Here is a 14,505-nt window from a genome sequence, read left to right on the forward strand (position 1 = left end):
ACAAACAGATAATTAGATGGTTTAATTTTTTTAGCTGTAGATTCATCTTTTGCTACAAATGATTAAGTGTTCATTAAACGAATGCTATGTTGTTGCACTTCATGCAATAAAATATTCCTGTTCTTATTTTAAAAAGCAGTTGAATTTGCTCATTTGCATCTGTTAATGCATTTCTAATCTGTGAAAAAAGGCTTAAGTGGATAAATGAACAATTTACAAAATGTGCCAGTTTTTTAATCCGATTAACAATTAATCATCAGAATAATGAGTGGGAATTGATTATTCTGTCTATTCTGATCATAATCACGTACAAAACGGTGTGTTTTTTGTTTTCGTGACGGATTAATATGATCTGCTTTGGGGGAAAAAATTATTATTTTTATTTCTGAATAGTCAGCTGCCAGTCAAGGCCATTCAAGCTTACAGATACTGGATTCTGTTCACCAGCCCATTTCCCTGTGGAGCTCTAATAAAACAATCTGATGCTCCCGTTCTCAATAATCAGCATGTAAAATTAATACTTATTTTTTCACTTTATTTGAATATCCCATGTTATCCAAACGTTTTTCAAAAAATTTGGAGGTTTCGAGGTTTAATTATCTAGATGCTGGTTTGGATTCTTTTTTGTATTTTTTTCCTACCTCAGCATCCTCCTCAGGAAGCGGCTCCTCCTTGCTGCTGTGTATGTTGTGAAAGCGCTGCAGCAGAGGCAGGAGAGGAGCGCTGGTTCCCTGGGTGGAGCGCTCATTGTCCATCTCTCTGGTGCCGTTTTCCCACAAACGTAACAGGAGCAGAACGGCGGACAGCAGCTGGCTGGACGGGCAGAGAGAGACACCGGGAAACGATTCATCACGGCTGATGAGTGGAAGAATAAATCAGGTCATGGGGGAGGGTGGTGGTGTTACCTGAGCGTCCCCCTCTGCACAGCCAGCTCCAGCAGGATGGCCAGGGCGAGGTGCTCGTCCTGAAGAGGAATGTTACCTTTGACGCTGGCGCTTCCATGAACGTCACTGAGCCCAAGACATACAAGACTTTTATTAACTACATGCAGATGACATGACAAATGGGTCACAATGAAACGACCAAGAATGAAAAAACCCCCAAACAAAAATAGATAATAATGTAAATCATAACAGCAAAGAAGCTGCTGTGTTTTTAAGATCTGTCATTTTACTTTCAGTTTTACTTAAAGGGGCGGTATTATGCATTTCCCAGGGACACAGTCATTTTACAACATAATCAACTAACTGATCCCTTCAGTTGTTACAAAAATGTTATACATATCAAATATGACTGAATGGTGGACTGGAGCAGACTAGTAATCTCCCTTCCTCCCTCATCCATAAGCTGCTTGAGGGTAAACACTTCTCAAATAGTTTTCCATGGCTTAAAATACATATAGATTCAGCCGTTTGTATCCATTTCTGACTGCAAACTAAAAAAAAAACTACTGGAAGAGGAACAGCAGAATGCTTACAAGAGATGCTTTGAGAAAACAAAATAAAACCTTAGAAATTTTGTGGCCCTTTCGACGACTTCCAGCCACACAGAAGACACAGTCCCCTCGTCAAACAGGGTGGCCTCAGGAAGGGCCCGCAGAGCGTCCAGCGACTCCTGGAGGAGCTCACTGCAGAGGTCTGCATCGTCTCCTGCACAAACAACAAATGCTTTGTGACATAATTTACTGAGGAGACATGGATAAATATGTTTATTTTTATATTCATAGTATATTTATATACATAAATATTTATGTATGTTAGTATTTACTGAAGCATATATATTTGCATTTTTATATAGTACATACAAGGGTCACACTTTCAAAGAATAAAGAATAACTATCATTGACTCTAGATGGAATCATACATATGCCACTACTTTTTATTATTAACCTCAACAGTATCTTGGATATCGAGTGTGTGTGTGTGTGTGTGTAGCCCGATAGTAATTTGACTAGGTGGTGTGTCAAATTAATGGTGTGCTTTTTGAGAAAATTGAAACGCTTTTGTTGTTCTCATGACGTATTCCAGGATTACTTCTGAAATAAGAACCATAGGTTTAACAGTGAGTGTGTGTTAGTTTCTCTCATGTTACAGGAAGAAGAGGCCGCCCCTTTGTTCCCACCCAGTCCCTGCAGACGAGCAGCTCTCAGCCTCACACATGAAACAAAAGCATCTCATCTCACAAAGCCAACAATGAGAGGTGGAAATGAGGCCGTGGCCTTTTATCCAAAGGATATCGAGTGAATTCAACATGTTGATTTAACAGAGGTACAGTTTGAGGGTGGGCATCTTTTTGTTTTTTTTTTAAATAAAAAAAAAAAAAAAAATGAGTTGACAATCTAATTGTTTTTTTATATTGTAATGCTGCCACTGGTTAACCATAAGGCAGTGGGTGAAAAGCGATATTAAGTAGGAGCGGTGGAAGCCTGCTCATGTCCTTCAGCCTCAGCCAATCAATTTCCACCATAGTTTAAAGAAAACCTAAGGTTCAGCTCAGAAGTTTACAGGCTCTTAATCGCCAATTAAGAAGTCATAACCATTTTAATCATCAAAGGTGCTACTATAACTCTTGGCTAAATGTTTGAACACTTATCAGAAATAGTGAAGCTCATTTAAATTGGTTTGTTTCTTCAAAGATTACAACAGGATTAATGGGAACAAACCCAGTTTGCCTTTTAACCAATGAGTCGGTCATAAAACGGCTAAAGACCTCTAAATCCATGTGGTCTGCATATTAGCATTAGCTCAACAATAGTGTAAAAAGTTAAACTATTTATATACTACAATATATCAGGGTTTCCCGACCGACTCGACGCCCCGACCACCGGGCTTAGCAAGTTTTCTCGGGGAAACCCTATATATGCTCAGTGAAGCTTCTTCAACCTGGTGACAGCAGAAATGTTCCCCACCACAGAAGAACAGAGCCCCGTCCCCCCTGAGGCGTTCTTACCTGACCGCCACGCCCGGCGCAGGAAAGCGAAGGCGAAGGACAGCGCCGCCCTGGAGCCGACTCGGGCCAGGCCTTCCACACCTTTACTGGCAGGACGAGGACTTTAATAAAGACAAGAAATGGGCAGACAAATTGACTCTAGTTTCACCACAAACTGGGGAAAACATGATCTTTTACCGTATTCTGATTAAACCGTTTCAGCCTTTGGGTTCTTCAAGGGTACATTTATCAGTTTTATAGCACATCATAAAGACGGGGCGCTTGTTAAGGTCACCTTTAAATAACAGCATGAAAAAGACAGGGGGTTGGTGGGAAACGGGACAAAACTTGTGGCCTTGCTCCATTACGAGGTTCAGAATTAGAGAAAGTGGAGGAAAGCAGAGTCACTCTTCTATTTATTAGTCTCAGGAACATTTTGTGTCACATGAGCAGTCACAAGAAAATACTTGGTTATTTTTCTTCAGTGTGACGGATTTAGTTTAGGAGTTCATGTTTTGGCTTCTGGGTAGTAACCACATCTGTACCCGCTATTAAAAACAGACATTGATAAAGGTCCTTTCTACTTCATTTAAAATTGAGGTAAAATCTAAACATTTAGCGAAAATTTGGAAAGAAACAAAGCAGATTTAAACATTTAAAATTAGAAGCTTCCGCAAAGAGTGCACAGCAGTAAGCTGCAGCTCAACTCGGGGTCACTGCGTTGCATGGAAACTTACAGAACATGTAATGTGTCTTAGCGTGGAAATCCTGCATGTAACGACTGTAACAGAGAGGTTCCAGCCTGACCCCAGGTGTCGGCTTGTGCTTTGTTTTTTTTCTTTGTGTTTTAATGACTGCTATAAGATTCCCGAACAAACTTCAACTCCTTATGTCTGCTGATTTAGTGCGATGTGGGTTTGTGTTTTACACAGGCAGGTTTTAAAACCCAAGGCCAAATTTCTATGAGCACAGCTTGCAAAACCTTTGATCTGATGAATCTGGGTTTTAATAGGAAAATAGAGAATCTACTGGTTGCTGCAGCTTCTGGTCTGTCAGTGTGTCACTAGTCATTGCATCTAATGACATTCAACATAAAATGCTGAGTTTAAAAGCCAAGTAATGTGGACTAGTAACCCAGTTGAACCCTGTACATTACAAGCCTCATCAACAAGTCATATATATAAAAAAGAGAGCACATATGCTAACATTAGCCTAGCACTTCACCAAACTTCCTAGTTTAAAAGATGGACACCAGGAACAAGAAGTAAGCTTTTTTAAAAGGCTGTAGCTTTGTGTGTTGCATTAAATATATAGTCAGAAACCAAAATGAAAGCTGCATGTTGTCAAAACACTGCAGTAGCTTTAGAGAAGAGCAGAAGCTCCAGCAGGGACAAAATATCTCTCTGTCACAATAAATGAAAAGAGAGTTAAGTAAATTAAGAGCTAGGAGGTCAAAATGCTAATACAGAGCATGTAATATAGAAGCTCTGGCGCATAAGCCATTCATTTTAAATCAAACATATGTACTCTATGTAGTCAGTGTTAACATCCTACAAGTAATGAATTAATATTCACAAATTCCTTCCATTATTTTTTCAGTTCTGGTCCAAACCATTTAGAAATTTGTTTTCCCCCCCAAACTCAATAAGAACCATAAATTATCCCAGTATGTCATGGGGATGGGAGCCGAGCTTCAGCAATGGACTACAGAAAAATAAACCCAAAATAAGCATAAAGTTTCTTTCATTCATCTAATCTATTTATTTGGCACCAGACATCCACAGGGCTTCATGAGGTGTACCTCTTATTGTCAGTAGCAGGCAGAGGCTGGCTAGGGGGCATCTTCCAGCGGACCTTGTACTTCTCCTCCATCATGCTGTGGCTGAGAGAGATGAGGTAGCGCTCCAGGATGACCAGCCGCTGGCGCAGGCGCTGGGCGGACAGGGTGCTTTTGGCCATCTGGGCCGAGAGCTTCTGCTGGTCCTCGACCAGAACCAGAAGACAGTCTTTGAGCTCTGTCTCATCTAAGCGCGCAAGAAAAGAAACATCAGAAAAGGAAAAAAAAACAAAAAACACTAACAATAACACACCAACAGAATAATCAATGTTGCACTGTTGGGGTGTTTCAACAGAAACTTTTACACACCCACAGTGCAGCACAGAAAGATGAGATGCTCTAATACAGCATGGTTGAAATCTACTTAAGCCGTATGTAAGCCAGACTGACCTGAGGTCGCAAGAGACGCGCTAAAGTCATCTTAGTTCTGATGTCCAGACATGTAGCCAAACTATACTCTGACTTTAGCAGGTACAGCTACCTATGTCTTAGCCGAGTAAAGAGAGGACGGATGCAGCGGCTGGAAAACTACACACTCCACATGATCTTTTTCACATTATCACAAATATTAAGGAAGAACTTTTTTCACTTCTAATACTAATATCCGAGGTTTAGCATTGATCAATACTGATTCTCAATACAGAAAAACTGGGCTGAATTGACTTCAAATGCTTCTTTTTTAAAATTAAATACAGATATAAATGTACTGAAATACACATTTATTTGATAACTCTGCACCGGTGCAGCACACATAAGTACACCAATGGCTTCGAAAGCTTGGTCAAATGTATAAACATGTAAATATGAACTTCAACAAACCTTCTTTCAAATGGTTCAGACGGTTTAGCAATTAGTCATTTTAAATATAACATAAAATAAATGAAAGAGCGTGATGTCGCTCACAGCTCAAAACATAGAACTAGACTGAATGGATCAGGTGCATCGTCACCGATAACGATAGAATTTTTATCAATATCAGGACCGATACAGATATCGATATCAGACTGATGCATCTCTAACAACCATCAGATATTACTAAAACTATGTTACACTCAGACTACTTACTAATTAGGAGGCTAATGAAAGTAACTGGTCACATTGGGTTTAATTTAAGGGTATCAGAGTGAAGAGGGGTGAATGCATCACACTTTTAGGAATCGTATTTTTAAAGAAAAAAAATTTGAAAATGGTGCGTTCCTGCTACTTTACAATTATGCATTACTTTGCATTGGTCTGTCTGGCCTGTCATGATAACATTGTGATGTACAATAAATTGTCCCAATAATTATTGCGATAAATGATAATATTGTCATTTTGAGACAATTTTCAAGTAATTATATTGCTAATGATAAAATAAAGCAACTTTGCCGTCTTAAAGACCAATAAACTTTAGTTTTCTGCAGAATCCTCCACACTGGAATAAGCAGATATTTTAAATATCCAAAATAAAACCCAACAACCAAAACCATAAATTAAATGGATTATAATGTCTGTAAACAAAATTGAATCAGAACAGAAATTACTGAACTCATTCATTTATCATTCGATTAATTGATTCATTGCTTATTGCGACAGGCTTCGGTCGAACAAATAAAATCCCAACAAAACACACGCTGTAACTGGACAAAATGTTAAAGTTCAATCAGCGCGAATACTTTCAGAAGGCACTGTATGTCCTTTCCGTGGATTTGGAACGATGCTGCCCGTCGCTGATCTGATTTCAATACGAGGGGCTTAGATGTGAGCCGCATCTGCTGACACAAACATGTTTCACATATCTGAGCACACAATGGGAGAGCAGGAAGTGTGCCGTTTGAACTACAGGCATCGATAACGGAGCGCTGACGGATCTGGTTACACTCGCTTCAATATCAGACTTGGGCGCAGTCAATAAAATGACAGAGACAAACAGCCATACGGCTGCTAATAAACCCCACGCTCTCTGGGTAGGCAGGCAAGGCCGTCTGTGCCCCACAGCAACGGTTATCTCCTCTATCCAAAACACCGTCCCACCCAGTTCCTCGAATAAACACACACTCCCCCCTCACCCCTCCCCATCTGGAGTCTGCCGTAGGGCCCGCTAAGACTACGCTCTGCGGGGTAAAAATAACCACTCGGAACAGCAGAGTGCAAGTTGTCATTTCAGAGTTTCTACGAGCGACGCTCCAGCACAACACGCTCATCTGCAAAGTCAGATAAACAGAGAGCGGCGATGTGTTGAAACGGCCAGCATGCTCTGGATGCAGTCGACATTTAGGTGTTGTGAAACGAGTCGTGGTCAGCAGGGTATCCGTTACCCCACTCGGAATCAGGAAGGCGTAAAAACAATGAGATGCTCAGCAGGGAAACAGGACCAATTGGAAATAGCAGTCACCATCATCACCACCATCATCATCATCTCACTCCAGGGTTTGCTCTAGATCACATGTCAAACTCGAGGGCCGTGAGCCAAATCTGGCCCGCCATAGCTTTTTACGTGGCCCTCTAGATTCTTGACTAAACACCAAGCATTCTTAAATATTATGTTATCAATCAAATCAATGCAGTTTTTATCCGTTTACTGCCAAATTACATCAGTCTATCCAGTTTATTGAGAATTAGCATGGAAATTCATGCAAAAAAAATAAAAATAAAATCATCAACAAATCCCCACACTATTTTGTGCTAATGCATAATTGGCAGTTTGTTGCAGATTTTTCTCAAAAATTGTCAAAAACTTTACTTGTACCAATCAAGATTTGGGCCAAAGCGAAAATGAGTTGGACACCCCAAACCACCACAGCAAAACAAAAGCCACCAATACAGCCTGCATTTGTGAAACAACTTTAAATATCATGAAATGTTCAAATTTACTTTGTTCTGGAAAAAAAAAAAAAAAAAAAAAAGAAACACCGCCAGCTCCTTCCTGTTTGGCTGCGATGCTGGTTACGGCTAGACGAGAGTCTGAAGTAGAGGGAGGGAAAAGAAGAAGGGAAGGCAACTGCAGGAAGGGCAAGTAGGATGCATTTTTAGATCAAGCCAATCAGCAGTCATATCACACCCACCAATCAGTTTTTAGAAAATCCTAGAGGAAATGCCAAAAGAAAAAAATAAAATAAACTTTTTACCTGGCTGCCGCCCCCAATCCCAGGTCTCGATGATGGAGTGATGAGCGGACGTCGGCGTTTCCTCATCTTCTTTCTTCTCTTTTTCGCCGGGCTCGTCCTTCTTCTGACCGCCAAAACAATCAGTGCAATCTTCTAGAATATCTAAAAATATTGACAATCATAAGAAACGAACGCAGACGGCATTTATACGTAAGCATGAGTCAATCTGACCTTAACGTGACGGAGCAGTACCTGTGTGAGCCGATTCTTCCCCGTTGAAAGTTATTTCTTCATCTTTCACCATCTCATTCCACATCTCACTCAGTCCTTCAGCGGAAAAAGCCCGCTACCAAAGGAGTAGAGGTAATACAAAAATTTTAAAATGTATTAAATATGTTCCTGGATGATAAATTGATACAGCAATTATTGCGATAAACTATAATATTGTCGTTTGGAGACCGTTTACTATCAATATACTTTTAATGGCATAATAAAGCAGGTTCATCCTCTCAAAGGACAATAAACTTTAATTTCGTAAGAAACACGCCACACTGGAACTTGAAGATATTTTAAATATCCAAAATAAAACAAAAGAAACACCGCCAGCTCCTTCCCGTTTGGCTGCGATGCTGGTTACGGCTAGACGAGAGTCAATAAATATTGAAACAATAAATATTGTTTCTGGTTGATTAATCACTTTAATCACAATTAAAGTGATTATGATGTTTCTGTAAATTATATTGCCTTTGAAAAGATATTAATCATCAGAATGGACATCATCAAGTTCATTTGAATTGATGACGCAGTTAATTGATTGCTTACTCTGACAGGCTTAATTATAAATTACTTAATTTACTGCCAACTTTAAAACCATCATATTTATTTTATGTTTATATCATAATTAGGATTTCTCGATGTTACAACGCAACGACTGGAGATTAACCAAGAAACGGGACGGTGTCTGGAATCGGATGATTTTTATTCGTTTGGTCCCGACTGGTGAGAAACCAGGCAGAAACGTCGAAATTATATAAAAGTTTCATGGCCAACAGTTTATCCTGACAAGTTGGTGAGAGAGAGCAAGACTTTTCATAGGTAACAGAAAGGCTGAACGCATTACAGAAAGATTTCTGTACTTTATTGCATTTAGTTCTTAAGCTGCACGTTAGCATTAAAAAAGTCGTCGACATTTTGGAAATCTCAATTAACGTGAGATTAATTGAGGAACTGCGTGAGTCGAAACGTCGACACGAGTCTCGCATCGTGGAGATCGACAGCGGCAGGCAGCAGGAGTTTGAGAGCAAGATATTTCACTTCTTCATGGAAGAAGTGAAATATCTTTATGTTTTGGTATGCAGAATCTTCTTCGTAAACCACTTCATCAACGTCGTACTCCACCAGCCTGCCATCAGCTGTGGGCCAGTATCGGTCAACTTTTGCTCCTCGTACTAAGGCTGGAAGCCTTTTAATCCTTGTAATATTTCCATTTAACAGAACTTTCAAGATGACTTGAAGCCATCTTTTGAAATGGCTTCAAGTTACGACTCTGAACTTATGTTAAATATTAAAACTGCGTGTCAAAGCTGGTATTGCTACACAAACACTAAGGCTGATTCTGTCCCAAAGGCAAAGAATGACATAGTGAGTTGAAATGTAAATATTACTGGAAAATATTTAAGACAAATAAAACTGAACTACAGTAATTATTGGCAGCTCAAACCTTTAAAACTACAGAAATCAGAAACTGACTACAATATTCTGATTGGTGCCCCTCAGAAACTGCCACCTAAAATAAAACATATTCAATGTTTTATTTAAACAAAAGAAAACAACTTATTCTGCAATACTCAAAATTTCAACAGTCTTAAAATTTAGTCACCTTTTGTTTCTTTTGCAAAAGGATTAAATACATTCATATAGTCTTTCCAAGTGAAGGGAACACAATGTTACCTCGCTCTAACATTCAACCAAGTGGACAAACAGCTGAGGAGAGTTTAAGAAATCCCGTCTGACATTTGGACTCCGGTACTCAATTGGTCTCTGCATGAGCTGTCAGAGTCAGCGCTACATCTGACAGACAGCCAAAGTCAAAAAATGTCAACATTCAACTAGACAAATTCCCAAAACTTGTCTGTATAGGGAAGACAGCCCTGAAGAAAAGAAAACACATCGTCCTTCCAACCGTTTTATTCAAAAGTGGAATCAGCACTTATTGGTCACTCTGGTTAAAAAACAAATGAGCAAAACTGCTTCAAACGAATCTCACCTTTTATTATGATGACAGACAGAAAAGCAAAGCTTTATTAAATCGGTAGAGAATTTTTTTTTTTTTTAAATCCATCATGTAAAAAATTGTTTTGAGAAAAATCTCTAGTAGCACTTTTGCTATGATCCTTACAAATTTGATGATTATGGCTTACAAATAAACAAAACCCAAAATTCAGATTTTACCTAAAATTTAATATGTGAAAATTAAATATTATAAGAAACTTATTGTGTAACACCCTAATCAATCAGAGTAAGAGTTTCAGACAGCATGGCAACAAGTCATTTGATGACAGATAATGAAATCTGTCACAATAAGTTTTACTGGACGATAAATTGTCCCAGAAATTACTGTGATATTATCGTTTACCGTTTATTATGCGATAAACGATAATATTGTTGCTTTGAGACCGTTTTCTAGTGATGTAATGACACAGTAAAACAAAGTTCAGCTTCTCAAAGACTAATGAACTTTGATTTTGTAAAGAACATTTCACACTAGAAGTGGAAGATATTTGAAATATCCAAAACACAACAACCAAAAACAATAAATAAAAACACACAACCAAAACCATCAATAAAATGATTATAAAGTCTCTGCAAACAAAATTGCCCTTCAAAGAACATATTAAGCTCATTTGAATTTATTATGTCACTAATCGATTCACAGGCTTACACATAATATTGCTTACATGAAGTTTATCTCTATGCGGGAACTTTTTACTTCAAAAGGTTATGATTTATTCAATGTTTCACCATGAGATTATGTTGCTGGAATAAAATCAGAATTTAATTCAATGCTTTTTTCCCCCCTCAAATCTTAACCCGGAATACCAGTAAAACCATCAGGCCAGGAGCGCGCTGCTGCAGGAGCTAATCAATCACATGTTGCTTATGTAATAATCAATTCGTTCTGGACATCATCCACTGATTGTTTATCAGAATAATGAGATTTAAGGGAAACGAACGTGGCCATGTGGTCATTTTAAAGATGGCACAGCGCAGCCAGGGGCTGATAAAGTCACTCAAGACGAGTCCGGTCATCTGTGCGATCAGCACCTCGCCACAGTTACGTACCTGCAAGTCTATCTTCAGCCATTTGTCATGAAATCTCAGCTGGGCATCCAGGGTGAAAGACGGAGAAGGCATCTTCCCCTCTTCTCTCCTGGCTGCAAACGCAGCCAACCTGCAACATGCGAAGAGCTCCGTTACACATGAAACGTATATTAATGCTATATTTCAGACACATGCTTATTCCACTCTCTTCACTTTGGGAATCTACGCTTCCTCAAAGTACGAGGCGTCGTCTGAACAGCTGAATAACGACAGACGTTTGGACAACATCAGCCTGAAATATTCAGATGTAGCTAGGCAGCTTACTGATGAAGTCTGCTGGTGGGAAAGCAGTGACCTCTGGCTTTAACACTGGTAACACTAATAATTTTGGACAGAAGGACAAAGAGGACACAACACCTTAATCATCAGGAGTATGACGCAGAGAGGACTGCCAGTTTTCAAAGGAAGGCGAAGAAGTCTGACCTCAATAAAAATATCTTAAAGGACGTTTCATCAAGAGATTCCTCGCGGACAACTAGGAATCAGAAACTGACTGTTCGTGACGAACCGATGTTCGTTGGTTCGCCACGAATCGTTTCAATACGCTATGTGGTGTGTCACTTCACAGTTGCCATGGAGACCTTTATACGCACTTTGACAGATGCCAATTTAAAAGTAAATTTCTATCATCTCCTCTAGTATATCGCTAGGGAAATGTCACAGTATGCAGTTCCAGCAAGTCTGGAGGTCCATTCTGGTTGGATCAGAGGTCATGAGGGTCAAATTGGGGAACAGAGAGAGAACCCAAAAAGAAAAACAAATACAAAAGAAAAGTGGGTATAATTTGAAGTTTTTAAGAATATATTACATGTAAAATTTCATTAATTTAAAAAAAAAAAAAAGGGCCATACCTTTGTGATTCGTTTATACACAAATAAACCTAAACTAAAAAACACAGGTTTGAATATGCGTGAACAAATCGATTGTTGTTGTTTTTTTTGGCTCTAGTGGCCTTTATTTGAAACAGACAGGATAGTAGGAAATGAGAGAGAGAGGGAAGACAAGGCAAAGGTCACCAGGCCGGGATTCAAACCTCAACGGCCACGTCGAGGACTAAGGCCTCCTTAAAGAAGGTTGCTCCACCACGGCACCCCAACAAATCGATTTCTTTACAAGAAGAAAAAGGACAAATAGTGGGAGGAAACAGCAGCATATAGTTAAGAATAAGGGTACGAATTGGCAAAGCTGAGAAATGACTTGACTACTCTTTACTATTATCAAGTATCCAAGTGTTTCAACCAAGCAGTGGTAATACGGCAACTGAAAGAGCATCTGGGATATTGCTTTTATCCATTGTAGGGGTGGTCTGATATGAAAATTAGGGCTGATATCCGATATTAATATTGCATCTAAGGCCAAAAACCAGTATTATATACATTTCAATGACGTGAATAAAAGACCACACTGCTGACGCTGCTTCAGTTAAAACACCCCCACAGTCCTCCGCTGCATTACTGTCACATAAACCAGACACATGACCAAACCCCTCCCTAAAACACAAACATAAACAGCAACAAGATGGAAATAAACATCAGCTGTTAGCATCGGCCCAGTTTTACTTATTGTGCCGATGTGTTAAAAAATAACCAACATCAACAGATACAGATGTTGATGCCAATATATCGTGCATCCCTAGTTTATTAAAAAGAAAAGTTGAGGGTTGAACAATATTAGGAAAATATGCATTTTCAGTATCATTACTGAGTATTGCAAAAATAAAAACAAATTCAAGGTACCAAGCAAAGGCAGGCCAAAAATATTATTGGCACGCAGATTTTCAGTGGGTAAAACTTGAAATATAATAACCAAATAAACATTGCGTCTGAGGAGTTTGTTATTTTTGTGATATTGCACAAATTGATAGTGCAATGACAACTGCAATATGATACATTGAGCAACTCCAGCCTCATAACATTTATACCACAAATGTGCTTCACGGCTATCGGATTTGTTTTTAAGTTCAAGTTGTAAAAAGTATTCCAACATCTTGCACTCATGACTTCAACTATAGAAAATACTAATACAGGGGAAAAACAAACAAAAAAAAAAATCGTAATATATTCAGGTTCTCTCTGAAGCGTCAGGACCTTTAAATAGAATAGTCCAACAACCACTATTTCCACAAACAGCAATTTGGGTGGGGGAAAAAAAACTTTTTCTTTTAACTGTAGGCACTTTCCATATTAGGAGTGAGACTTAACTGGATAAACGTGAGAACTGGTAACCCTGAGCTAACACTCAAAGGCCATGACATATTATCACACCTGTGTAAAGAACTGGGAGGATTTATCATTTGTTGTGAAAACACTGGACGGCATCACGTATTCAATGACATTTATGCATACAGGGACACCTGACAGGTCAAAAATGTTGCTATAAGCAAAAAAAAAAAAAAAAAACATTATATGGACTTGCTATGTCTGACATATGGCTACACACAAAGCCATTAGCCCTCATGTGTATGAACTTTATGAGCGATAATACCTTCCACTTACTCAAAAACACTGACACTTTAAGCTGTTTATGATACATACCGCTTCATGAATATCCCAGTGATTTAAGGCCAGGAATATATGCAGCTATGAGCCTGCATGAAAACAGGAAAGCTGTGAATGCTAGCACAGGCACGGTGGTTTTCGCTTGCTAGCAAGTGTGACAGCAGACTCCTCCAGCGGCTAACACCGTCCTCTGACACAGCATCACCGCAGCCGTAGGGCGTTCTATACCGATAACTAGCGTTCGCTTCAAGTCAGGGACTGGAGGAGCTAACCAATTCACCGGCTAACCAGCTAACATTTACAAAACGCTAGCTTTTCCTTGCTCAACTAGCTTCCGTCATCCAAGAATCCCTGCAGACCTGATGCTAAAAGGAAGCGGAACACCGCGTTCGGGACAGTCTTGCGAGACAACGCAAACCAATACGAGATATTCATAAATTACCTGCGGTCACTTGTCAAGCTCTTCTCTTCCCCTCAGCTGCTTTACTGCATTAACAAGACGTTCATAATGGATTTGATTGACGGGTCTTGGACCAGATAAGGAGGCATGGAAACCAATTACGTATACTGACTGCTAGATTAGATGCGATAGGTCTGGTTCACCGCTACTCCCGATGTGGGGTGTGTGCAGTCAGTTTCTGCCCCGCCCGCGCGGGTGAGCGGTGGAAATATAAACCACGCGCCACTTTTAAAGTGGAGGTGGGACATTGAAGAGGTGGAGTTGACCTGGATTGAGGGAAAACTGTCCACTGGGTGGCAGTGTTGCTCAATGAAA

General features: G+C 39.5%; 1 protein-coding gene across 4 annotated transcripts in view; it reads right to left on the reverse strand.

Annotated features, from left to right (window-relative positions):
- Nucleotides 1–14,315, reverse strand: part of herc2 (HECT and RLD domain containing E3 ubiquitin protein ligase 2) — a 65,776-nt gene extending 51,461 nt beyond the window's left edge. Inside the window, exons 1-9 of one of the 4 annotated variants that reach the window (XM_088005148.1) lie at nucleotides 14,173–14,315; nucleotides 11,194–11,302; nucleotides 8,104–8,197; nucleotides 7,873–8,013; nucleotides 4,730–4,952; nucleotides 2,950–3,050; nucleotides 1,508–1,649; nucleotides 906–1,010; nucleotides 642–813 (exon numbers count right to left, since the gene is read on the reverse strand). In XM_088005148.1, the coding sequence (XP_087861274.1) occupies nucleotides 642–813; nucleotides 906–1,010; nucleotides 1,508–1,649; nucleotides 2,950–3,050; nucleotides 4,730–4,952; nucleotides 7,873–8,013; nucleotides 8,104–8,197; nucleotides 11,194–11,265 (1,050 nt within the window). In that variant the 5' untranslated portion in view covers nucleotides 11,266–11,302; nucleotides 14,173–14,315. Of the gene's footprint in view, nucleotides 1–641; nucleotides 814–905; nucleotides 1,011–1,507; nucleotides 1,650–2,949; nucleotides 3,051–4,729; nucleotides 4,953–7,872; nucleotides 8,014–8,103; nucleotides 8,198–11,193; nucleotides 11,303–13,766; nucleotides 14,138–14,172 lie in introns of those variants that run through there. The other 3 variants (XM_088005147.1, XM_088005150.1, XM_088005149.1) reach the window with 3 other exon arrangements.
- Nucleotides 14,316–14,505: the final 190 nt, after the last annotated feature.

The sequence above is a fragment of the Poecilia mexicana genome, unplaced genomic scaffold, assembly GCF_051168715.1.
Source record: "Poecilia mexicana isolate PSO_F unplaced genomic scaffold, ASM5116871v1 scaffold_4, whole genome shotgun sequence".
Classification (NCBI taxonomy): Eukaryota; Metazoa; Chordata; class Actinopteri; order Cyprinodontiformes; family Poeciliidae; genus Poecilia; species Poecilia mexicana.